Source organism: Dreissena polymorpha, chromosome 3 (genome assembly GCF_020536995.1).
Source record: "Dreissena polymorpha isolate Duluth1 chromosome 3, UMN_Dpol_1.0, whole genome shotgun sequence".
Lineage (NCBI taxonomy): Eukaryota > Metazoa > Mollusca > Bivalvia > Myida > Dreissenidae > Dreissena > Dreissena polymorpha.
In genome coordinates this window covers 70,159,489-70,185,444 of record NC_068357.1, presented here as the reverse complement: position 1 = coordinate 70,185,444, position 25,956 = coordinate 70,159,489, and the positions used below count along the sequence as shown (strand labels likewise).

The 25,956-nt window shown below is 34.3% G+C and overlaps 1 protein-coding gene across 8 annotated transcripts in view; it reads left to right on the top strand.

Moving 5' to 3' along the window:
- LOC127874669 (cyclic AMP-dependent transcription factor ATF-3-like) overlaps window positions 1–25,956 on the top strand; it is a 116,273-nt gene that overhangs the window by 13,727 nt on the left and 76,590 nt on the right. Inside the window, exons 1-3 of one of the 8 annotated variants that reach the window (XM_052419146.1) lie at window positions 22,776–23,130; window positions 24,027–24,221; window positions 25,234–25,344. The exons of 2 other annotated variants lie outside the window; for them this stretch is intronic. In XM_052419146.1, coding sequence (XP_052275106.1) covers window positions 23,047–23,130; window positions 24,027–24,221; window positions 25,234–25,344 — 390 coding nt within the window. In that variant the 5' untranslated portion in view covers window positions 22,776–23,046. Of the gene's footprint in view, window positions 1–7,564; window positions 7,811–13,106; window positions 13,217–18,974; window positions 19,002–22,775; window positions 23,131–23,792; window positions 23,816–24,026; window positions 24,222–25,233; window positions 25,345–25,956 lie in introns of those variants that run through there. 5 more of the 8 variants (XM_052419152.1, XM_052419154.1, XM_052419151.1 and 2 more) reach the window with 5 other exon arrangements.

Genomic DNA, 25,956 nt, shown 5'->3' with positions numbered 1-25,956 from the left:
GCAAGTTAAAGCTGTATATAAGTAAATTAGATTTTACAGTGATTTACCATGCAGAATTCACCAATATACCAGATTACATAAGTGTCCATGGGAGAACACCAAGTTACGTAATTTTTATTTATTTATCTACAGTATAATACATATCACGCACGTCATGTGGGAATATTAAACTGGTAAACCAGTGAAACCCCGCTAGCATATCCTAATTATAGTATATATACATGTTTATCCATGGTCTCGTTCAAAGAACGTATGAACGTATGACTTGATTTGATTTTCATCGTCTAAAATAAGTTTCACCTTTTATCTTTGGTGAAGGAAAACATAAGGCTTGCTTATGCTTGCAAATTTTTGGAAATCAAAATGCGATTTTTTATGCGATGATCCATTTAATACCATCAGTGTTGTTACAATATTATTTGTTAATATATACTCACTTGACGTAATGTTACCATATTTAAAATTTCTGCGCGTGCGCCTCGATTCTATTTCAGGCAACGCGGGTTATTTGTCTTTCTGGTCACACGCCGCTCTTTGTTCGTTGAACATAAGTGATTGATTGCGGCCTATCGATTCTATTACAGACAAGTTAAAAGTATATGTTTATATTTATTTAAGGAAATTGTGAGTTTTGATTGTTAAAATATTTATATTGATTGTGTTATCAACACCGTTTTGCTTCTGTCTTCGCTGTTATTTACATGTAGTTACCAGTATAAGTTCGGGGGGGGGGGGCGTGAGAATTACTATTGCTCACTTGGTGAGTTGACCATGGTTTATTTATGTATAACACATACTCGTTAATAAAACCTTACGTAAACTCATCTTTAGAATTGTATAGAATCTAATAATAATAGGCCGTATATGTCCTACTGTTGATTTTGGTCATAAGCCGATTAAAATGTCAGCGCTCAAAGTTAATGCAATCCACTTATATTTTAATATTTTAAATTATTATGGAACAGTGTTGAAATCCATTGAAAGAGCTAGGAACTCGAAGCAATAATATGCCGAGTAAAATAAGTTTAAAAAAAAACACGGCGACCTGTTAGGAATAATCGCTCTATAAACTTGCGTTATACAACTCTAAAACAGTACACACACAAATAATATTAGTGTGTGAATGAAAATCTTGACGCGATCAATATGATAGTGACCTATATAAACTGTTTGACTGTATTTAGCTGCCATGAGAATATGTATGGATATATTTTTTTGTAAATGACAAGGATGGAAAGTTTACGTCACTAAAATATTATGCCTATCTTCTGTAAGCAATATTTCGGCACATGTTCGCACGTTACATTTGAAATTATATATTTTTCTGATTTATCTAGGCAAACAAATGAATATCACTACATTCTGAAACGGTTTTTATTTTGACCCTTTGCTAACTTGGCCCTCTGCTATAATAAGTTGAAGCCATTAGCTCCAGATGTTCCAAGTGCAATTTTGTTAGAATGTGCGATGAAAGAGGAAATTACATTTTTTTCTGACAGATTATTTTCATTTAGTTTTCTATAATGCTTTCAGTAAATTACACACCAAAAACAAAGCGCAACGAAATCCGAGTTTAACAAAATTTAATAGAACCATTAAAAAACATCGCAATATACTGTCAATGTCACCAATCATGAGATAATGTTTTATGTTTATTTTTGGAATGGTTTTTTTATTTAACACCCTCCACCAATCTCCCGATATAAATATGCATTGCATGTTTAGTGGTAATAACGTGTCCGTAACTTTATAACGTCAAATATATTTATTCAACTTTTTATTTCACGTGCACATGCCACAGAGCTTGAAATTAAGTTGAAGTGTTGTAAGTAGAGTTTACCCAACTTATTATTACGTTTGAACTATTTATTTCAGCTCGATTTCATTGAACTTCAACTACTAATTGGAGCACTGTGGAGTCCTTTTTCTGGGTAGAGCCAGTATTTTAGGGTAATCTTAAGTACGCTCCCAGACAAGTACCTCGCTAGGTGGACACCATGTCCGCTGCTCAACCGCTACCATACGTAAAAACTTTTTTTATGGATTTACGTACACCACTTCATTTAAACCTCAAAATAATTGGAAATAGACGTGGTATGGATGTTAACGGTGGCTCCTAAGTTTCAAAGGTTAATCAAACACGGAGGATTTTGCATGGCATGTCACACTGTAAGGTGGAAGACTTCTTTACTTTTTGCTTTGTCACAATGACTCATTGGCTTTTCTTTGCAACATTTCTGCCCCGGCCAATGTGTGCTACAGTGCTGCGTACGTTGATGACAATATGCGACGCTAAATTGTCTACAACGGAGCGCTTTTTGGTTTCCCTCTTGCTGTCACAATTACAGCGATGAAGAAACTTTGTTTTCACAGGAACAATTGATTGCAAACGGCTTTCTGTGACAATTACGTTTATACTTGTCGTTGATATTTTTTGTTATTGTTGTTGGTGGTGCTGCAGATGATGATAATAAGAATGGTAGCGATGTGAAAGTGGATGTTAGCGCAACGGGGTTAGAATATAGGTACCAGGGGCAGTAGCTAATATTCAGTTTGATCAATAAAATCCGACATATTATTGAGTCGGGCTCTGGGAAAACGGGGCTTACTGCGTGTGTAAAAAGTATCGTCCCAGCTTAGCATGTGCAGTCCGCAAAGGCTAATCAGGTATGACATTTTCCGCTTCAATTGAATTGTTCGTTTAAACGAATGATCATCTAAAGAAAATCCAGTCTAAACGGACTGCACAAGCTAATATGGGACGAAACTTTACGCACCATCGTTAAGCCCCGTTTTCACAGAGTGCGACTCGACTATAAATATGCCTAACGTACCCCATATAATTTCTTGAATGCTACTGTCCAACCTCCGCATAGAGATTTTACTGGTCTAAAGGATAGCTCGATATCAAATCCCAGCCGTTATAACCAGCCACGTGATGATAGCCGAGCCACGTGGAACAATAACTTAGTCAATTTATTTTTATTATGAACATAAACGTATACACTATTTTCACAATATAAAAGAAAATGATACTAATTTTCATAATAAAATACATAAACAAACAAAAAAATCCAGATCTGGAAGGGTTTTCTTGTGATGGCAGTGGTTATTGCCAGTAACCGTGAGATAACCGCAGCGTAGAGTTTGACAGTTGTCCTGAAGTCGTCCGCTTGATACTTCCACTTGCTATTATTACGTATGAGCTTTTCGCGGCCTGTCGTCTGCTTTATTAAGACGCAATTCATTAAATCGATCTGAAAGGCAGACGTGCTCTCATTTGAGCCCAACTAAGTGGCTAATGTTATTTTTGTCCTGACGATAAAATAAATAAATGCACTCGATGCCTTTTAATAGTGCGGTTAGCCTTGTTTCAAATTTTGATACGCAAAAAGTGCAGCGTGTGCGCGCGTGAAGTTGCCATGGCAAATTTCTACACTTAAGAAGCTTATATCGGACAATGAGGCAGATTTGTTAGCTTTAATATTAAGTAGTTGCTATTTATGTATTATGTAATATGCACCATATTGCGTGTTTGCGTAGTCATTTTGTTGGCATACCATTTAACATTGGTCATTTACACATCATTATTGTCATCGATCGATCGATGAAGTGTTCTTATATAATATCAGACATGGCAAAAGACCGTTACTATTTACAGGCCAGACTGGCCTACGAGGAGAAATACTTTACCGGCCAGTTATTAATTTCACAGGCCTCAATCTTAATTTCTTACCTCTGGAGGGACATTGCAAAGTAAATTCAAAAAGGGAAAATTAACATGTAGTTGATTTATGAAAGGGCGAATATAGTGAGAACAGCCTAATTTGAAGCAATAAATTAAGTGTATTTTTCAGTTTGGGAAACATATTTACACATATAAACATACATAATTGAGTTTTATTGATGTATTTAACACATATTTATTAATATATTAAATACGTTTACCTTTTATTATCTTCCATTTCACTAACATGCCATAACAGTTATGTCAATAAACTGTATAGAGTGACAAACATAATAAAGCAGAATATGCATATGAATCTGATTATACACGGATCCACGAACATATAAATCGAATCATGTTTGCCTGTTTCCATTTCGAATCATTATCTTGTTAGATTTCTTTTCGCAAGTAAAATAAACTCCAAATTATTAACACTAGCTCTAATTCTGCGACATTCACAAATTTCTAATGACAATGTGTTAATTGTATCTAAAACATATTTTCCATCGTTCAATGATAAACGCTTTTCATTAATCCATACTTATTATATGATGTCCATCATTAATTTCATTTTTTATTGTCATTTTTGCTGAGCATCGTTATTTCTTTTTATTGTCCACCATCTTGGAATAATTGCGACATGCGTGCAACGCGACGAAAAATATTAAATGTCCGACTACTTTCGCGACCATTCGAGAAGCTCCATTCATGTTTGAAATAATCTCGGAATTTATCGATGCTGCAATTTACTAATGACCTACGAAATTTGGCGAAAATGAACTTTTTATTTTCGGATATATTATAATTCGGTAAGAACGAAATAATGTTGTTGTGAAAACTGCGAGTGGGTTAAATATTTTGAAATAAAATTACCGGACAGTAAGTCCGACGATCTTGCATTTCACCGTCGGCCATTTTAATTGTTCATCGGCATGTCTGAATTATAATTGTGTCGTTGCCATCTCTTTTTAATGTTCATTATTAGCACCTTTACCAACCTATATTCATCATTAACATATGTTCTTTTTTTCTTTTTCCTGAAATACTTCTTCTTCTTCCTCTTATTCTTCTTCATAGGTGCCTTCTTCGTTGTTGTCACTCATAATCTGTTTGGCTCGAGTCTTATAAAAACACTGACAAAAGACTAGGTTGATCTGAACCCCTAAGACAGTACTAAGAACTTAAGCGTTCAGTTTTGAGTAACCCTGGATCAAGAGAAGTGAATACAAGCAATGACCCTGTTACCGCATTTGCAATAATACTTTTATTGGGACTTTAATGAAGAGTAGATTTTACAATAAGATAACTGTTTATATACCCCATGGCAATCACGATTTAATGTCGGTAATTATGAGCGAAGTTTAACGAGTTGATAGATGTGGCTTTTATGGTCGATAATACACTTGCTAAGGTTTTGTTACCGTTAAAATAGAGCAATAATTGCCCCCAATAAATGCATCGTGAACTTCATCCGGGAACTCAACATAAAAGGCGTTGTCATCAGCAGCAGCGGCAGTAGCAACTTTAGTGTTATACGTATAAATATTAGATAATTGTTCGCAGCATTGTAATACGCATCTGTATTTATAAAAAATATCATTATGTCTCATCATCATCATCATCATCACCATCATCATCATCATCATCATCATCGTCGTCGTCGTCATGATTATCATGATGATGATGATGATGATAATAATGATCATCATCACCACCACCACCACCACCCTTATCATATTTATAACGACCACCTCAATTCTATTATCATAATTTTAATCAACGTCATCATAACAATCACATTGATTATTATCACTATCATCATTAGCATCATCATACTTGTAATTACTAACATCACCATCACCGTCACATCAGCACATCATCACCAGACGGGTATTATCCATTAATAACACCACTAGGTCGTCTTCCAGCTCTGTTTCTTTTCCACGGCGGCACTGTATGACTCAGACTTGTGGTTTGGAGGTGAAAGGTCTCTCAGCTTTATACAAGAGATACGGTGCATGTACATCTGAATATAATATATAGACTGATAGTCAAGGCCGCTTGGGTTTTGTTTGTGATTTTTAAAGCCCTCGTCTTTGTCTGCTCTGAGAAATAAACGTATTTAGTAGACATCGATCAATGTAAGATTGTTTAACTTATGTTTGAACAAGTGTTTGTATTTAATTATCATTTGTGATATTGGTTGAATGCTGTAAATTTGTAGTAGTAGCAGTAGTAGTAGTGATGATGATGATGATGATGATGATGATGATGATGATGATGATGATGACGATGATGATGATGATGACGATGCTGCTGCTGCTGCTGATGATGATGATGATTGTCTGACAAGCATGTTTTTTTCTTATTTCTATTGTGATGAAAGCTCGTCAGTTGTGTGTTATCTGTTACCCTACTAACCAAGTTGTTATGACACGATCTGATTACGCGAATTTCCAACTGCGCAATAATTAATTCGTTTGGTTCATGATTCAAAATTTCCCCCGGGGCCGGGCTAATCGCTCCTAAATGGTATCGCCGCAATTTAAACTGAAAGAAAATATTGAAAAAAAAACTGAAAATTGTACAATCTGGTCGAAACGACACTGTAAAATAAATGTAAGACTTTTGACTTTAACATCTGACCTTTATTTACGTCCCCTTTGTACCCACGAAATGAGCGTTCCGGGGCATGCGTTTTATTCCCGCTGGATGCAAAACTATACATCACAACGCGCGCTATCCGAACATAGTTATTTATCTCGCAATATTTTATGTTGTTAAACGGCAGTGTGCGCTAATCGATGAGTCACGGTTTAGTTAAAAGAGCGTGAAGTGATTTTTAAGTGAAAAAGCTATAAAACACTTTGGGGGTCAAAAAGACCCCGGGATGTCAGGTCTCTTATATTTCGTTGGTATTTATTTAGCAACGCGGGAAAACTCACTGTACTGAATAAAGACTACAGCTCGGGAATTCACCGGTGCCATTTGAAGTCTAAATATAGCAATTGTGTCATAATAATATGCAGAAACTAGTTTGATTAGCAAGGGTTATAAGTTGCAGTTGTTTACAGTTTTTTTGCAAAGAGCGCGGCATGAGTTACAGCAACTGAGTGTTGGACACAGGCTACATTCTATTTTCGTCGGCTAACATAGAGCACGCGCGCGCGCTTTTAACACATGAAGAGACACTTGGCACATAGCAACAATGCAGCTTTCGATCGTTCCCGCAGCACCATCTGCTTTTTGTTGCTGTGCTGGCGATAGATTTTAAAATGTTTAACATGACCCACGCGTATATTTTCGACTTTCTTCACTTCTATTTTTTCAGGCCACATCTGCTAGTAGTGCGGTTGTACTCGTTTACAGCCAATGCGTAATTTGACCTAAAACGCTGTATTCTTAATCAAACAAGTCACTGGAATTATATAATCAATATTTGCAGAATTAAACTCATGTCATTATTACTATTAACGTTTGGCAACTTAACAATTAGTAGTTTGTGTTTTAAACTTGTGTGTCACTTATGTAAGTTGAACTTGCCCTCATTTTGCAGGAGGTGGTAAGCGGCTGTTGAAAATACAATACGAAATCATTATCTCATATATAAATAACTCCCTGGCGAGCGTCTGTATTTACGCTGTAGTTTATTCGATCTACTGTTTCTATGTAGAAGCGTTAATAATAAGAACAAATCAGCTCTCAGCTCATATCAATGTATCTGTAAACTGGTTCTGATTGGCTATGAATTATTCATGCTACCACGCCCCGCCCTATCGCGTGCGCACTGGGCTAACTTGCAAACTGTATTTGAACTTGTTTAAACATGCATTTAGTTTAAATCTACGATGTTAAAAGTGTCAACTGGCTGTGGCGATGATTTTATTGGTTCACTTAGAGTTTAAATATTGTAAACGCGCAAATTACCTTGCATTATCGGAAATGAGTTAGGCGTGAACAGTAAAAAAATACAATTGTATTTAAACTATAGTGTTGTGAACGCAATTTTGACTGCTATTGCATCAACTCATTTCAAATTTATTTTCTCAAAAAGGACATAAACAGGTTACTTCACAGTGGCATGTAAGTATTAGTGGAATATTAAGCTTTGTTTCAAAGTTATTGTGAAGTTTTTTTATTATGGATGAAATGCGCATTGCAATGGCACAGAGCAATCGATATGTTTATCTTTCCTATTCCTATGGGATGTAGCAACCGCAATGAATCATTGGTATAAATATACCTTTACTTCCGAACAGAAGTATCACGATTTTCACGCACGACCATCACGTGCACAATAGATATCTTGAGTTAATTAAAACGTTAAAACAACACTTGTGTTCGTTCACATATTATTGCCAGATTTAGGCAATGGTGCTTAAGAACAATTACCGAATACTATGCCAAAGCGAAAAAGTAAATGTGCATAGAAAAAGATTACCTAATAGAAGCACATGCTTATGTTAGATGTATATGTAAACGGCACGTGTCGGATAAATATGAACACGATTGTGATTGCAAAAATACAAAATTGAGTGTGCTATCAAGAATTATCGATTATACTGCCTCCTATGTTTTTTGTCACTGAACAATATTCAATTGCTTTCAAGTGTATGCTGTATTTAAATTTGAACACAATCAATGTGTCATTCCTGAGAATTTCGTAACAACACTAATGTTAAATAACGCCTTCACACTTAGATTTTTTTTAATTTGATAAGTTACCTCGAAAGAAATGTGGAGGTTGTATCGATTTATTTGTGACACTTACCATCGGCATATATTTGCATGACCGTTTCAGGAGATTTATTAATGATGTATGATAATATGTATATACACTAACACAATATGCACACTTAGTTAAATCTGTATGCTAAAGTATTACATTGCAAAATACGTGGTTTTAATATATACATACGTAAATAAGGTATTGGATTGATAATTATTTTGCTGTTGTTTTTTCTTCTGTGTTCTGATATCATGCTGCATTTACAAGCTGGACATGCTTTTGTCTAAACACGAAAAAAGTGCACATGCATCGACATATAATTCCACTGGCAATCATCTTTATCTGAGTCACGTTCTATGAAAACGGGGCTTAATGCATGTGCGTACAGTTTCTTCCCAACTATGCAATTCGTATAGGCGTATCAGGGCCGACACTTTCCGCTGTTATGCAATGTTTCGTTTAAAGAAGTCTAAATAAAAATCCAGTCAAGGCGGAAAGCCCCTGATTGGCCTGTCCGAGTTGCACGTGCTAATCTGGGATGACACTTTACGCACATGCTTTTAGCCCCGTTTTCCCAGAACCCAGCTCATTTCGATATATTGTTGTCTATGCACGATGCTAATGCAAAAAAGTTTTCCATGTTAACATGAGGTAACAAAATGTGTTCAGTTCGGAATAAAAACTCCAAATTATTTAAATACCCGCCATGCTAAGCTGATGTTTGGGACTTCTTTTTGTGTTGATAATGAATAGTTTTACAACAATTAATGGGTGCTCTTCCTGTCTTATGATTATCGAGAACTATGTTTGAATACCGAGTTTACTTTGTCCGCAAAGCACCAACTTGCCCTATTTACCCCGGCCCCGGGGATTTTGCGAAGATAATTGTTTTGCGGTTTTTGCGGTTTTCACATTGAGTCTGTACTTTGGAAACCTGTGATGAAGGTTGTTGAATCAAGATGTACTTTAAGAAAAACGTATTTTCTCCCTTTTTGAGTTCTTGTAAACCCGATGCTACGTCTGTTATGATTGAAGATTTGCTGTTGGCTATTTTTATTCTGTTTAATTTCATTTACACAAAACGAACCGGCGTTTTTTTGGATTCACGTTTGGAATATGTAAAATGGTCTGTCTATATATATTCATACAATTTTACACGTATATTGTGAATTTATTGTACTAACAATGTGTATATTTTATCTGGATGGAGGTCAGTGTTATTTTCAAAATATATCATCAAACATAAAGAATACTGCTAATATGGTTGTGATTCCTCAGTCGGACTCTCGAACTTGGGTAGCAGAACAATTTAAATATTCAAATGTAAAAAACACACTAAAAATCCGAATATCTTGCACAACAAAAAAGTTTCTGTTTCGGAAAAGAACAACGCACACAAACCATGGTCATATATTTTACTTGTTCTACATCGTCAAGTAAGTATTATGTGTATGGAATGAAATTTACTGAATATTGTTCAGGCTACAATTAAAATATACATACAACGTATGATGACATATATTTATTGGGTAATAAGTACATCAGTTCTCATTGATTAAGTGTTTGTAATGAAGCTGTCCTAAAACATTATATCTACGAAATTCTTTTTTGCCTCAATATCAATGATATAAAAACGTCAAAGTTGATTGACATAATTTGTGGAAGGATTGCCGATTCGAGACCAGACTGGTTTATAATAAAAATACAGTCTCAATACTGACTTCTTGGTAATAAAAATTACAATTGGTTGTATTAGCAGTAGACACGTTATCAATCTCGGCTAGATTATATCAAAATAATTCATTTTTTACAAAAACTGAACAACATATTTTATCATTCATGTACATCTTACATCCCCTTCATACATATATTTTTAGCATTGTGAGTTATCAGACTTTCTGGGGAAAAGTGTGTTAACTACCTCATGTGAAAATTGTTTTATTTTTTAAAATCAGTAACATTTCCTCCAAAAAATATCTATGACTGATAACGTAAAGTACTTTCTCTGCTGTGACATTACAGCCTTAACTGATGTCCAGCATATTTAAACCGGACGTCGTGCTATCAATGCTTCTACGTCACGTGCCTAGCCTCAACTGACCCTGATCAGTTTGCACTAATTAAAGCCTCATTAGGTCCGACCGGTGTGTCTTAATTAATGCGTCCCTGAACTTCGTCAGGTTGTTGACCCAGTTTCTGGCAAGGTGCCGATGCGCAATGTCGGCATTCTAAATAAACCATCATCGCTAAACTGCTCTTCGCTTTCACCACTGTCTGTCGTGGAAAACGTTCACGGGAATGTTCTGCATTGTTGACTTCCGGCGAGGTTACAGATCCTAAATAGATGAAAGATAATATATTCAGTGCACACTGTCAAAAGAGTTCTTAATATGTCAAATGATTTTTCCTTCAAGTTTTCAGAAATACTAAAAAAAGCAGTTAAGAACCTGTCAACGCTGTAATTATAACAAAAGTAACAGGCTAATCAGGGACGACACTTTCCGCTTAAATTGGATTTTTGCTAAGAAGAGACTTTATTTAAACGAAAAATGTCATTAAAGCAGAAAGTATTGTCCCTGATTAGCCTGTGCGGATGCAAAGGAAGGCTAATCTGGGACGACACTTAACGCACATTCAGTTTGCCCAGTTTTCTCAGAATGCGGCTCATATTTTAAGTAGTATCAACACGATTCGAAGAAATTTCGGAATAAAATTTATTTTTTTTGGATTTAGATAGTTGACTGCATGTATTGTATTTCAACGATGCGTATGAAAATATTATCATTGCATGAACCTTTACCTTGTATTATCATTGCATGAACCTTTACCTTGTATTATCATTGCATGAACCTTTACCTTGTATTATCATTGCATGAACCTTTACCTTGTATTATCATTGCATGAACCTTTACCGTGTATTATCATTGCATGAACCTTTACCTTTTATTATCATTGCATGAACACATTTATCAGGTCGCGGTGGCGTAGTGGACTAAGTGCCCGCTTAGTTCTCGTGTTCGAACCCCACTATTAGAGCGTCCTCAACATTATCAGACAGTTATCGGACTTTCTCAGAGATGGACGTGAGAGTGTCTCTATAAGCATAAAGCTTTTGTGCAAGCGAGCTAAAATGATAGGGTTATACTTAATACATAACAACATCAATTGTATTGCGTTTTTTTTCGAAAAACAAACAAAAACATTATAAGTAGTCTAGTTTTTTATTGCAGATAGTAAAGTTCAAAACAGACATGACATGATTCCCTATTCATGAAAGGTTTTATTTGAGCATTCTTTGACGCCACATACTTATGTTAAAAGAATCTTCAGTCAAATAACTAGAAAAAAACATGTGCATGTTCAAAAGCTTTATAACAATTTTTGTGGTTTACCGCACGCATTAAGTAGTTTCCAAAACGAGAATCGTATGGATATTATAGTTGTCTTTTTAAAAGTTTTTTGTGTTCACCCGTTTGCAAACTTACTCGAGCAAAACATCGTTTTACGACGCATTGCATCATATTTTTGTCAACTGATCATTTGTTGACAACATATAAAAAACTGATCGATATGTTTGAACGGTGTACATGTTATGACACACCGATGAAAATCAATTTACATTTACAAGTATTGGGTATCTTAATTGTTAAAGATATTTGTAACATTAATATGGAATAATAATTGTATGTAGTCTAACGGAGCTTACCCTGGTGTATTTATACTTGGTTATGCTTTAGATTCATGCAATTTACTTTAACCCATTTATGCCTAGCGTCTAGAAAAAAGGTCTTGGCAAACAGCGTAGACCCAGATGAGACGCCGCATAATGCGGCGTCTCATCTGGGTCTGCGCTGTTTGCCTACACAAATTTCTGTAAAAAATATTCAAAATATAGAAATGAATATACAACACATCCCTAATTTTGGAAATAAATTGAACCAATTAAGAAGGATGGGAGAGTCAACTAGGCATAAATGGGTTAACATTCGAATACGTAAGTGATATGAATGCTAAAAAACACTTCAGTAGACACTTAATTTAATTATAATCACAGTCACTTAGCAGAATACAGCCTGTTTTATTGTTACTTTTTGCAATGGTTTTCGAGGCACAATATCCTAAACCGCAAATCGATCCAACGTATTTTACATGTTCGCACCAAGCAACCAAGTGCCGTCAGTACTTTTGGAAAGGCATGATTCTTAATCATGAAAAAAACTGCTCCATTTTGCATTTAAATGAAAACAAAATTATTAAATAATATTAACTGTTAGATTGGAATATGGAAAATAAAGATATTGAAAGTACAATGTGTGTCTTTTAAATATGGTCAGATGATATCTCAAATGAATGTAACTTCACGTGTTATTCACTTATGTACAAACATTTCAATTAAACAAACAATGATAAATACAAAAGAACACATTTCAATAAACTGTGAATGTAATTATTTCTTACAGAAGATTGCGAATAGTTCGGGTCATCCCCGCCGTGTTTTTTTGTCCTAAATCCATGTTCTTATTTATGTTTTCGCGTTAAAATCCAAGGTCTTCCAATTCTTTGGTCGCCACGTGCGTTTGTTATGTCAATCAGCTGATCGGGAAGTTTAAATAGGTCATCCATATCTATTTTAAAACGCAGATCAATTGATCAATATCGCATTTAATTTCATACTGACAAGTGGTCTTGAACTGTATGTTACGTGCTATTGGTGTTGTTTTTTTCTTTCTAGGAACAAAAAAGGATTATTTTCAGTCACAGTAAGTCCTTAAAAATTTCAACTGTCTTGGGAAGTCCTACTCCTGGTATTTTTATTCCGGAAGATGTTTTTGAGGAATGTAGTTTATTTTATCGCATGTTTTGCGCAAGCATTACGCTTGTATAAACATTTATTGGACAAACATATGCTTATATTTATGTTTTAACTATATTTTGAAATTAAATGTTTACCGAATATTTCAATGCAGCCTTAAATAGCGGTAGTTGTGAAAGAATAATGTTTTAATGTAATAGACTGTATTATTCAGAAGCGCATTTGTCGTTTCTGATTTAACCGTACAGGGTAACAGAATTAAATGTTCAATTAACTTTGTACGAAAATTGCAATAAGAATAATACATTTTACTATCCATGCCGACTTTTATATTTGTAAGCGAAAAAGTATTGATACCATAGGTTAGGTATTATTGCCAACAGTTGCGTTTTGTGGTAACCAGCTCGGTGCAGTAAAGTGTGCACTTTCTTTGATCTTCAATGAGTTGAACGCGAAGTTAGGTTCATTATCATTGACTGGTGTCCGATATTGGTTTTCCATTCTTTGAGATAAGCCGCGTGCATAACGTAATCACGTGACTAAGAATCGGGCTGTCATGATATAAGTGTGATTGTAAATATATTGTCAATATGCAAGTGTATGATTGTCATGATAAAAGAGTTTGATTGTAATGATATAAGTGTGTGGTTGTCATGATTTAAGTGTATGGTTGAGATTAATGAGGCCTTTTTACACAATTGGAATTTAGCCTTTGGTTCTTAGTTCTAAAGTAAAATGAAACAAGGGCTGTTTGTAAAACATGCATGCCCCCCATATGGGCTGTCCGTTGTAGTGGCAGCCATTGTGTGAATACGATTTTTGTCACTGTGACCTCGACCTTTGACCTAGTGACCTGAAAATCAATAGGGGTCATCTGCGGGTCACGATCAATGTACCTATGAAGTTTCATGATCCTAGGCCCAAGCGTTCTTGAGTTATCGTCTGACAACCACCTGGTGGACGGACTGACCGACCGACAGACCGACCGACAGACCGACATGAGCAAAGCAATATACCCCCTCTTCTTCGAAGGGGGGCATAATAATATGTTATAGAACTATATCGTATATTTAACCAACGAAATAAAAGAAAAAATATTAACAATAAACTACCTTGTTCATTTTGTGCAGTGTTTTCTTAACAAAGTTACAAAGCTTTCGTAATAGCCTTAGTTGTTACTATAAGCGTGTGCGTGTGCTATTTCGTTTGTGTGTATAATTAAGTGTTCGCGTGTAATTTCGTTTGCGAGTGTAATGACGTTTGCTTGTGTAATGTCATTTGCTTGTGTACTGTCTTTGCGTGTGTAATGGCATTTGTGTATGTAATAGCGTTTCTTCGTCATTTTTTCCTTACATGCAGCTTTTAAAATTTGAGCCTACATCGCAAAAAGTGGTCAAGCACGCGTGTGTTTTCATGCCGGAGGTCGTAGTCTCTAGTTCTGGAAAAATGTTTGTTATACACTTATTTACTTTAATGTTAGCATTTGTTTAATCATCGGATAGTAGCCGATTTTGCCATTAAGCTAACATACTATCCGATTCTGATTGTTTTTCGAATAAATTGAGTGCCCAACTGTTATATTATTATTTTCAATGAGGCGCCTGCTTTTAAGCAGTACAATTTATTTATAATAAAGTTTATAATACAAAGTTTCAGTATAATATTACGTGTAAATATGTATTATTCTCTTTGATTAAAGAATCAGTTTTGAAAATAAAATGTATTTATATTGTACTTAATAAACGAATTTTTATCACATTGTTTAGCAATAATTCATCTGAAGTGATGTATCTGTAATATTAAAATAACGGTTATGAAATATTTACTACACACTTTATCACGAATATGTGCTGAAACCAGCACTATTTCAAATGGGTTTCGCATTATCCGTCTGCACTTCTATTGATCTGTTAATGTCTGTATCAATGTATGAGTCGTGCTCTGTGAAAAGGGGGTTTAATTCATGTGCGTAAAGTGTCGTCCCAGATTAGCCTGTGCAGTCCGCATAAGCTAAACAGGGACGACAGTTTCGCCTAAACTTGTTTTTTTTCTAAGAAGCTTAAAACCTAAAATATCATTTCAATTGCACATGCTCTGACAAATTTTAACATTTAAATTATGTCGAGTAGTTTCTTGGATACTCATTTGAGAGTCCGGTTCATACGTATAGTCCATATTTGTCTATACCTTTCAGCTACAACTATAGTTTACGACTGATGCAGAGACTACAAGATTGGATTTATAGCAATTATAGACAGGAGGCTTTATAAAATTTCGTCGGGCTGTAAATAATAGGCTACATTATTTAACCACAAGGTTTTACTGATGTTGAGTCAACAACATTGGACTGATTTTGAGTCCATACTATTTGACTTATGTGTAGGCTACACTATTGGACTGATATTCAGTCCAAAATATTTAACTAATGTTGAGTCCACAATATTGGACTGATGTTTAGTCGTCACTATTTGACTGATGTCGAGTCCTAAGATTGGAATGATGTTGAGTCCACACAATTGGACTGATGTTGAGTCCACATTATTGGGCTGTTGTTGAGTTCACAATATTGGACTTTTGTTGACGCCACAATATTGGACTGATGTTTAGGTCACAATATTGGACTGATGTTGAGTCCACAATAATTGACTGATGTTGAATCCGCACTATAGGGCAGATGTCGCGTCCCTAGATTGGACTCACTTTGAGTCAACAATAGTGAACTATAATTAAGTCCACAAAACTTCAATGATTAAGAGTACAGTCATCAATAAGAGACCGGGTGGACATGTACAGTAACTAGTAACTAGTTTGTCTTAAATGTCGTTACTTAAAAGAATGATACAGAAATACACAATAGAAACGTCACTAATATGTAATGTAACAAAACTGTCATGTTCATTTCCGTGAATTTAATCAAGATGAGTACGCAATTAAAGTCACATTCACAATGTACTCCCACGTCGTGAAAACTTTAAATCTGTATAGATACACCCACACGGGAAAAAAATGTCTAATAGTATACGCTCTAAATAGGATGTACAATATTGTAATCTCGTGTATTGAAATATTTAAAACTGCGTGGACAATGATTTCTTTTTTCTTTTGTGTACATCAGTATATTTATTCTAATTACATTTGTCACATCTGTTAAGATAAGTTGCATGTTCAAATGTCACAAAACACATTATAATTCGTGTTAGACAATAACTGTGATTGGTATTGTCCGTTTTATGATGTGAGTTGCAACACTGCAGATGTTCTTGTAAACTGCTTTGTACCAGGATGTTACGAAACGTGTTTGCATATTATTCGCACTACACAATAACTGTCTAGGTCAGTACGGAACGATTATGTGAGCCTTAAACATGTCGGGGACGACACTTTCCGTCTAAACTGGATATTTGCTAAGAAGAGACTTTCTTTAAACGAAAAATACCAAAAAGCGGAAAGTGTCGTCTCTGATTACCCTGAAAACAGGCTGATCTGGGACGACACTTTACGCGCATGCATTAAGTCCTGTTTTTTCAGAGCGAAGCTCGAATGTTACAAATCACTAACAAATGAACAATACATCAAGCGAATTTCTTAGCAGTCTCCATCATATTATACAGCTGTTTTCCACATACCTGTAGAAAAATATAGTCAATGCAGTGCGATGTTGAAAATGTTCCCCCATGCTCGTCGGCTGGAAGAGATCAATACATTATACGTCATAAGTAACACTTATACTAACAAAACCAATTCATTCGAATTTAATCAAAACACTTAATTTTGCGTATTCTCTTTATAGAATGGCTTAGAAGTCAATCAATAAAACCACTATGAACGTACTTATAATTAATTATTTTCAAATTTGCACAGCTTATTCGAATAATTTATGCCTAGCGTCTAGAAAAAAGGCCTTGGCGAACAGCTTAGACCCATATGAAACGCCGCATGATGCGGCGTCTCATCAGGGTCTGCACTGTTTGCTTTAAGGAATTTCTGTAAGAAATGTTTCAATATAGAAATAAATATACTAGACATCCCTAATTTTGAAATAAATTGATCCAATTTAGAAAGATGGGAGAGTCCACTATGCATAAATGGGTTAATTTAAAGCATAAACTAGAAAGACGCTTGTGTTCTTCTGAATCATGGAATAGCACTGCTACTACGGCGCTGATAAAAATTATTGAGCCTCCGGTACTTTTTATATGAACAATATTATGTCCCAGCGATGTTAGCAACCTAGAAAAGTAGCTTTCAATTCGAGTCCCAATCGTTATTAGACTATATCACTGACAGTTTTAACTTGTGGCGAAATACAAGATTCAGAATACTTACGTAATTTAGTGACTATGCGGTTAAAAAGTGTCACTGAACGTTACACATTTACGACCGTTCATGATAAAAGGGTTGGGCATTTTTGAACTTGTAAACTAGTAGCAAAGCAGTTTAGCCACTTGATTGTACCGTAGCTATACGTTCACTGTATTGATCAGTACAATTTGTTGGATTTGTTTTTCTTAAGAAATAATCATAGGACATTGTCTGCTCAGAACTGTGGAAACTTTGTATGAAAAATTGATCCTACATAATTTATCAAGTGAACTTTTAACAATCGGGACGATACACTACATCAAATCGCGTGTTTAGATACTTGTATTTAGAATAATTTAAAGTGGGACGAAAAATTTCAATGTTATAAAAAATCTATATCTATATCTAACTTTTAGCATTATAAAATTGTGTTTGTTTGAGCATATAAACAGGCCATTTAGGTTTTGTACACAAACATTAATATTACGAAAGATATAACTAGTAGCGTTATAGTATTTCGACGTAAGATATGGAAAAAATACAAAATATAGTGGGCCGTGCTCTGTGAAAAGGGGCTTTAATACATGTGCGTAAAGTGCCTGCCCAGTTAGCCTATGCAGTCCGCACAGGACTCGTTTCGTTTAAAGAAAGTCTCTTGTTAGCAAAAATCAAGTTAAGGCGGGAAGTGTCGTCCCTGAATAGCCTGTGCAGTTGGCACAGGCTAATCAGGGACGATACTTTACGCACAGGCATTAAATCCCCTTTTCTCAGAGCGCGGCTCAGTACTATAATCCATTCCAAGCTTTTGCCACTTTTTGACATTGATATTGTATTTGTATACAAAGCTACTTACGACGCAGTTTTGTTTTATTAACAACAAAATATAACGCCACGCTACGCCACTGGTAGCTTTGTATATCCACTTATGAAAATAATGAGACAGACTAATATAGTAATGATGCAATCGTTAAACCTTGTGACAACTTGTGTCGCAACTTTGTTTTGCACGCATCAGAAGTGAAATTAGAAAGGAATAGAAATCTACTTTAAAACAATATTTAAGATGGATATATCCCAAACCGGTAAACTGTATGTAACTCACTGCCGCCTGGAGAAGCGGATGCAAATGTCAGCTCGCAGAATCATTTTATGTCATGAGTTCAACTTAAATATGTGACATTTGTTCTGATTTGGTTGGATTTTAGATAAAAATCGCTTAAAAATGAATGCGCAACAGATGGTTTTAATAATAAGTATATTAATCAATAATATGTATAATACGTGATAGTAAAATGACTGCACGAGTGCATGTGTACTAAATGTACACTATGACTATCTTCTATATATATTCGATTGTTTGCCGTTACATTAATAAGGAGTTTTAAATGCCTGGCCGCGTTACTTAAAACATTATAGGCATGCACTTCTTGGTAAGTGATTTTCTGTCATTTTTACAATTATGAGTGATACATGTATATGATGAGTTTGCTGTTTTTATTATAAACAACTTCTGAACTGAGTTTTTATAAAAAAATATATTTTTTGCTATATATGTAACTGCAATTTTACTTGTTTATGTTATAGATGTGTCTTATTTAGAAAGCCGGCAATTGCGATCTTTTTCTTAATTAATTGTATTTTTTGTACCAATATGCCCTTTTTATCAATGAATTATATTATAAATGTATAGTCATTTCGTAAAATCACGGACTAAATAGGGACGAAGCTTTCCGCCCTTACTTTATATTCGCCTAGATAATATTTCCTTTAAACGGGAAAAAACATTAAAGCGGAAATTGTCGTCCCTTATTAGCCTGTGCGGACTTCACAGGCTAATCTGGGAGGACACTTTACGCAGGTGCATTAAACTCTGTTTTCCCAGAGCGAGGCTCATGATATACAGCTGGGTTTAATTGATCTGGTCGAGGAATGTTCTGCGAAACCACAACTATGTTTCTGCTATGAGTAGTTCTTTATATCAGTTGAGATTCCTCATCGTTTCCAACTGTATTATGTTCCACCAACCGTTATTCCCGAGTTCGCAGAATTTCAAGGGTGCGAATTCTTTGAATTACTGCAAAAAGGACGTACCGTCGCGAATTCAAGTATAATGCTTCGCGTTTCAACGCCGTTGGCATCACGTTGTAACGCCGACCAACGTTCGCAAGTTCGTTCACAAAACATGACTTAACGCTCAACGCTGCACGCATTATAATGTCATTGTTTTTTATGTGCCATAGACTGAAAATCATTTTTTTTTAGTTTCATGTGGCAAAAATGCGTTGGTGTTCCTTTTTATTTCAAAAAAGTAAATAAAACAGACAATCAATACGCATATAATTTTTAGGTAACTCTCTCCGAAACAAAATATTAACTCATAATGCGGCGTCTCATCTGGGTCTGCGCTGTTTGCTCAAATGAATTTCTTTATGGAATATTCTAAATATAGAAATAAATATACTTGACACCCCTAATTTTGGAAATAAATTGGTCCCATTTAGAAGGATGGGAGAGTCCACTGGGCATAAATGGGTTAAGGTAGAAAAACGAAGAATATTTGCACTACGTGTAAAACAACGTTTTTATGAGAGTATCAATCTTTGTTTTCATTTGTTGTTGCATTTTTGTTTGGGATTTTCATATAAGTTAAAGTAACGTCCATGCGAAAAATTGAAATAAATAAAGGTCACTACGTAAATGGCGAGAAAATACATTGAGATGCAATCTTTCTATTTGGAAAAGTTACGTTTCGGTTTTAATTTAATATTGCTATATTCTCTTAAATAACATGTAGTTACACGGATATTCTTAGAGCTCTCGCAATAAATAGATTATTTTGTTGTGCCACCATGCCCCTATGTTTTCACCTTGTGAACTTGCGAAATAAATGAACGAAGATTTGTATCAATGTTATCAGAGTTTAAGAGCAAATTATTTAGCAATTTTGATGGAAATAAATTAAAAGTGTCAGATGGACCTCAGGCAAAACAATGTTAATTAACAAGTTCACGTCTGTAAACTATTGTCGAACGCAAAATGTCATTATTGACAAAGATAATTAAAAAGTTCATGACCGTTCACTATTGTAGATAGCAGATTGTTATTGAACATCGCTACTAATGTCACATTAAATCTTATAAAATCATTGCCGTTCTTGTTGTTATTATTTTTTCTTCTTGTTGTTGATTTTGTTAAAATTAGCACACACGAGGTAACATGTTTACCAATACAAAAATATATATAAACATTAAACAGCTTAAATGCTTTTTATCTAGTAAACAATTCAAGATTTTGAAAGTGTGAAAAGAAAGCAGGTATCGAACACATGACCTAAGACATCAGCTGAATTGGCGATCGGCAGCTGTCTAGAAATCAAGTGCAATCATTTTTACATCAGCGAATCAATGCTGTAAACAAATACGCATATTATTGTTCATTCCGTACGGTAGTTAATTAGATATGTAGATAATGTCGCCAGCTGTATATTGAAAGCATCAATCAGATACGCCCCAACAAAGTGTGTTAGTAGTAAAAGTTGTCTCGTACTGCGTAAATACTTTTGTCAAGGTGAGACTTTCAACCTCATTAAATTTCTATTTTATAGCACAAATAATTTGATAATATAATTCATATTATAATTCATATTTTACCCCATACCTCTGATTCAAATGGGTACAAGTACGTGCACTTAATACAGGCAACCCATCAGACATATGGAGCGTATAAAACCGTGATTTGACTGAAATACTGTTGAAACAGGCAAAACAACCAAGCAAACAAACGTACTTTAATTTAAAGTGATATTATGGGCATTTTACAGTTGATAGGTGTCTATCGCAACCGTTGTTTATTTTTGGTGCTTTCACTTCATATAATCTTATATTTGTTTATGCATCATCAACATACTAAAACAATATCACGAAAAGAGAAAAATAATGCGTTTGAATATCAACCGTACTTTCGTTTTGACAACTGACGACAGAAATGATTCCATTTACGATGTGAATCTAAATCTAGTTTAGTGCAGATTCGTTCATACGACACAAAGACACTATTTTGTTTTACGGATCATTTCGGCTTAGAGGACTGGGTGAGTCACGTAAAATATCGAATATAATATATATTTTTTATAAATAACTGGTAGCAAGATGAGTTGCAGATAATTGGTCAGTAACAGCATTTTAACTAACTTTTTTGACCTGTTAATTCTTTTCAGCTCAATTCAACAGTGAAAAATGCCCATAATATCACTTTGACAGTGCGCTCGTTCCTCGCACAGAGAGACGGTCATCATTTTATAATATTTTTCATTCTTTTCACGCCGCATAATTAAACAAAATTTACCCGACTTTGCGTGGCTCCACCCTTTCGTTGAGATCATGAAATGTTGATTTTTATTTGGCAGCTGCCCAAGTTTACAAACCCGTTAATAAATAACGACACCGTGTCCATAGTAGCAGATATTAATGGAAAATGGATGATATCATTCCTATGAGACTGCTTTAAAAAAAATCCTTACTCAAATTAATACAACTATATGTTAAAACATGAAATTTTGATTAACATATTTAATTATATACAACTACGTTATTAAATTAAAATAATTATCTGTTAAATGTATTTTTAACGGTCAAACTTAGCTAGTATTCCCATTTAATGGCCAGTAACCCTATCTCAAAACCTAAACTATCGAGCAATTTGCGGTTTTATTTGGTCATTGTATTTTTTATGAGACAAAATTGGAATATAAGTATTATTCTCAAGTAATCATATCCAATATACCGGTATGCATTTTTTTGCGGTAGGTTATTGCTATTACTCATCTAGAGCACTATGTGCCAATATCTTATGTGTCAGTCGCCTTTGGTCTCCGATATTCCTTCAAGTGCACTGCAGTAGAATATATCAACACGTAACTGCAATTATTTACCCGGTAAATCATGTCATTTCATTTACCGCGCTAATGGGGGATTTGTTTATTTTGGGTGGACTGCGGTGACCAGTAAGTACAACGAGTCATTGATTCGTTCAGGCGGTCATTCGCCCCAGCGTTTCGATCCTTTTCTCCACATCGCGCGCTTGTTATAATTGTTATATTATTGTTGGACAATCGTCAATATTGTAATAGTTTCATTTTTACTGCGGTTTACAAGCAGGTTCAAAGTCCGGAGGTGTATTGATTGCAAAGTATTAGTAATAAGTTAACAGACGCCCGCTCACTCGTTCGGGTAGATATATAAATCGGAATACGACACGATAACGCACATTTTACCACTAGTAGAGATAGTTAACTGTTAACTTTTTAGTGTTAGTGTACAAGTGTCGAATAGTTGTGCAATATTTATTCATTCCTTTAAAAAGCGTTCAGTGTTTTTGAGTTTAATAAATCGTTGATACATTAAACGTCTAGTGCATTGAGCAAATCAATCTTTGCTTTAACGTTTGCTATATTATTTTGGGAGTGTTGTGTGTTATATGGTGGAAAAACATTGTTCTTACCATACATTTATTAGCGGACATATCGCAAACAAATCTGGGATGCCAACCGTTATGTTTTGGGTAATTACTTAAGTTGACTTTCACCATAACTGTTTTTATTTGTATTACTTTTATAACATGTTTAGTTACTTTTCTTAGCTACGTAACTGGGTCATGTTTTGGAGATTATTTTAATTTAATAATTCTTTAGTTTATTGATATTTTTTGAAAATCGCCTTAATAAAATGGATTTATTATTTTTTTAACTAAATTAATGTGCAAGTTAAATTATATATTTTGTTAGAGATTTCGATTGTCATGAAAAGTCTATGGATTAAAATGCATCTAGTATGTAAACGAAGTTTGCTGTAACATGTTCAAAATCGATTTCATATCTTAAATACATACTGTATAAATGAAATAATAGTTTAAATTATTTTTTTTCGAAGCTTGTTTTTTATAAATAAACTCGTGCAACCTGATTGCGTGATGATCATATCACACCAATTTCCTCAGCGGAAATACGATACGAGTGTATGTTATTCATAGTTAATTGTAGTAATACAGTGAGGTGTGCTTATTTGTAATGATACTAATACTGAACTATGTCAATCTTCTGTACATTTAAATCAAAGTTGAACTAATTGGTTACAACGGATATTCTGGATATGATATGTTATGTTTTGCAAGCGGATGGAGTAACATATGAACTAGCGTTGTTATTTCTTAAGCTACTGTTGCTGCTGCTGCTGTTATGATAATGATTGTAATGATATTGATGATGATTGTGATGCGATGCTTCTTATTACAATTGTACTAAAATTAATGAACGATTTTTTTAACCGGGTTCAAGTTACTTAATTTCATTAGATTTATATGCATGAATTATTTATTTCCAAATAATTGTAATATAAAGTTAACGCATTATCACATATTATTTTATTTTAATTTATTTCTTTTTATTTTATTTTATACAGAACCCGATGAACGACCGGCTGTCACCGAACATGCACACGGGCGGTCCCCAATTCCTTGAGACCCTAGAGGACGTCTCCAATGATTCGACTGTCACTCGTGTAAAACAGAAAGTTAAGAGTCACGTGCTCAAAGAACGCCGGAAACGTGGTCTTTCTGATGTAGAAATAGACGAGGAAAGGCCGAGAGTAAAACAGGTAAAAAAACTCAAGCTTTAAGTAGACACTTTAGGTTTCGTTGTTGTTGTTTTTAATGATGATGATCACGATTACGATGAGGATGAATATGATGATGATGTATCATCACTATTGGGTTAATTGTTTAATAATCATACACGAAATCATGAACACATAATGTTTCTTATCTTCATTATTTCTGAATTTATTTAGCTTTTATCATTCACTTGTTTCGTTTAACATCCGTGTGTGTTTTTTTTTAATTGTTTGTTCAATGAAGTATTTTAAAAGCAAATAATTTACGCGTTCAACAAAAACATCGATTCGAAAACAACGCTTTGAATTGTGACGCATTACAAACTTGACCTCACTGAACGTTTACCAAATAATATACAATGAAGATACACGATTTCAAATTTAATAGAATATAGCGAAAATAAAACTATTAATTTATTAATGAATACCTTCATAAGAAAGTCTGCATAGTGAGGGTAACTATCCTTATTCGGGATGATCAATGAGGGAATTACATTCTTGCGGTCAACTGCAAAAGTGCAACAGCTGCGTTTTTTTCCCATCATTTCTTTTTTGGAATGTGTTGTATTTTTTCCTGATTTAAGCTTCCTACGTTTAATTTAATAAAAGATGCATAAATAAAGATGTGAACTCGTAAAATCTGATCATCAGAATAATTGTTTAATCACTGGAACATTACCAATATTATATATAATAATCACAGAATACTAATGAAGAACTATATCAACTAATTCACAGAAAACTGTATCTTGGTTATTTTAATAGTATGTGCACTGATAAGGGAATGTTTATTTCGTCACGGAACTTGATAGTGTTTTTATATACTTTGACTAACAATGCAATTAATTAAATTAAAACAAATATATCCCGGTTATTACTATAAAAAGTAGACATGCACACAGAGTGACTCGTGCTGGCCCTTTTCTGGTCATATAAGAAATATATATCAACGTTACAATGTAACTTTGGGTGACCCCTAGTGGCCCTTTTCTTTCAGGAGCTCAACCCCCACGAGCTTGAAAAAAGAGAGCGCCGTAAGGCCCAGAATCGACGAGCGGCCGAGAAATGCCGGAAAAAAAAGCAACTTGAGAACCAGGAACTGGCAAAAGTGAGTTCGTTGGCAGAGAACTGTCATATTATTATTTTGTTCATTATTATTATTAATTATTATTGTTTAATTATTACTATTAATAATTATTTTTTATAATCTTATATTTATTATCAATATTTTTTAAGTAAATTGCTTTTAACCAAAATAATATTTATTATTATTACTGATATAATAATAATATATTATTATTATTATTATTATTATTATTATTATTATTATTATTATTATCATTAAAAATAACAACAACAAAAACAACAAAACAAAAACAACATTTTTTTAAATTATTATTACCATTATTATTATTATCATAATTATTATTATAATTATTATTATTTCTACTATTGTTATTTACATAATGTAATATTATAATTGGTTCAAGTTGACTTCAGTAAAGTAATCTATGTCCTTAAGAAAAAGTAAAAACATTAAATTAAAGTCTAGACTCGCATGTTCGAATTGCGAAGCAAATAAAAGACAAATTGAATGCGATGAGAATTTAAGTCAATATTTTACACTGTTATTGTAATCATTATCCGCCGTCTGTACTGTCAACACTGTTCATGGTCGAAAACCACTGTCGCCAGTTTTACGCCGGAAAATTATCTTCGT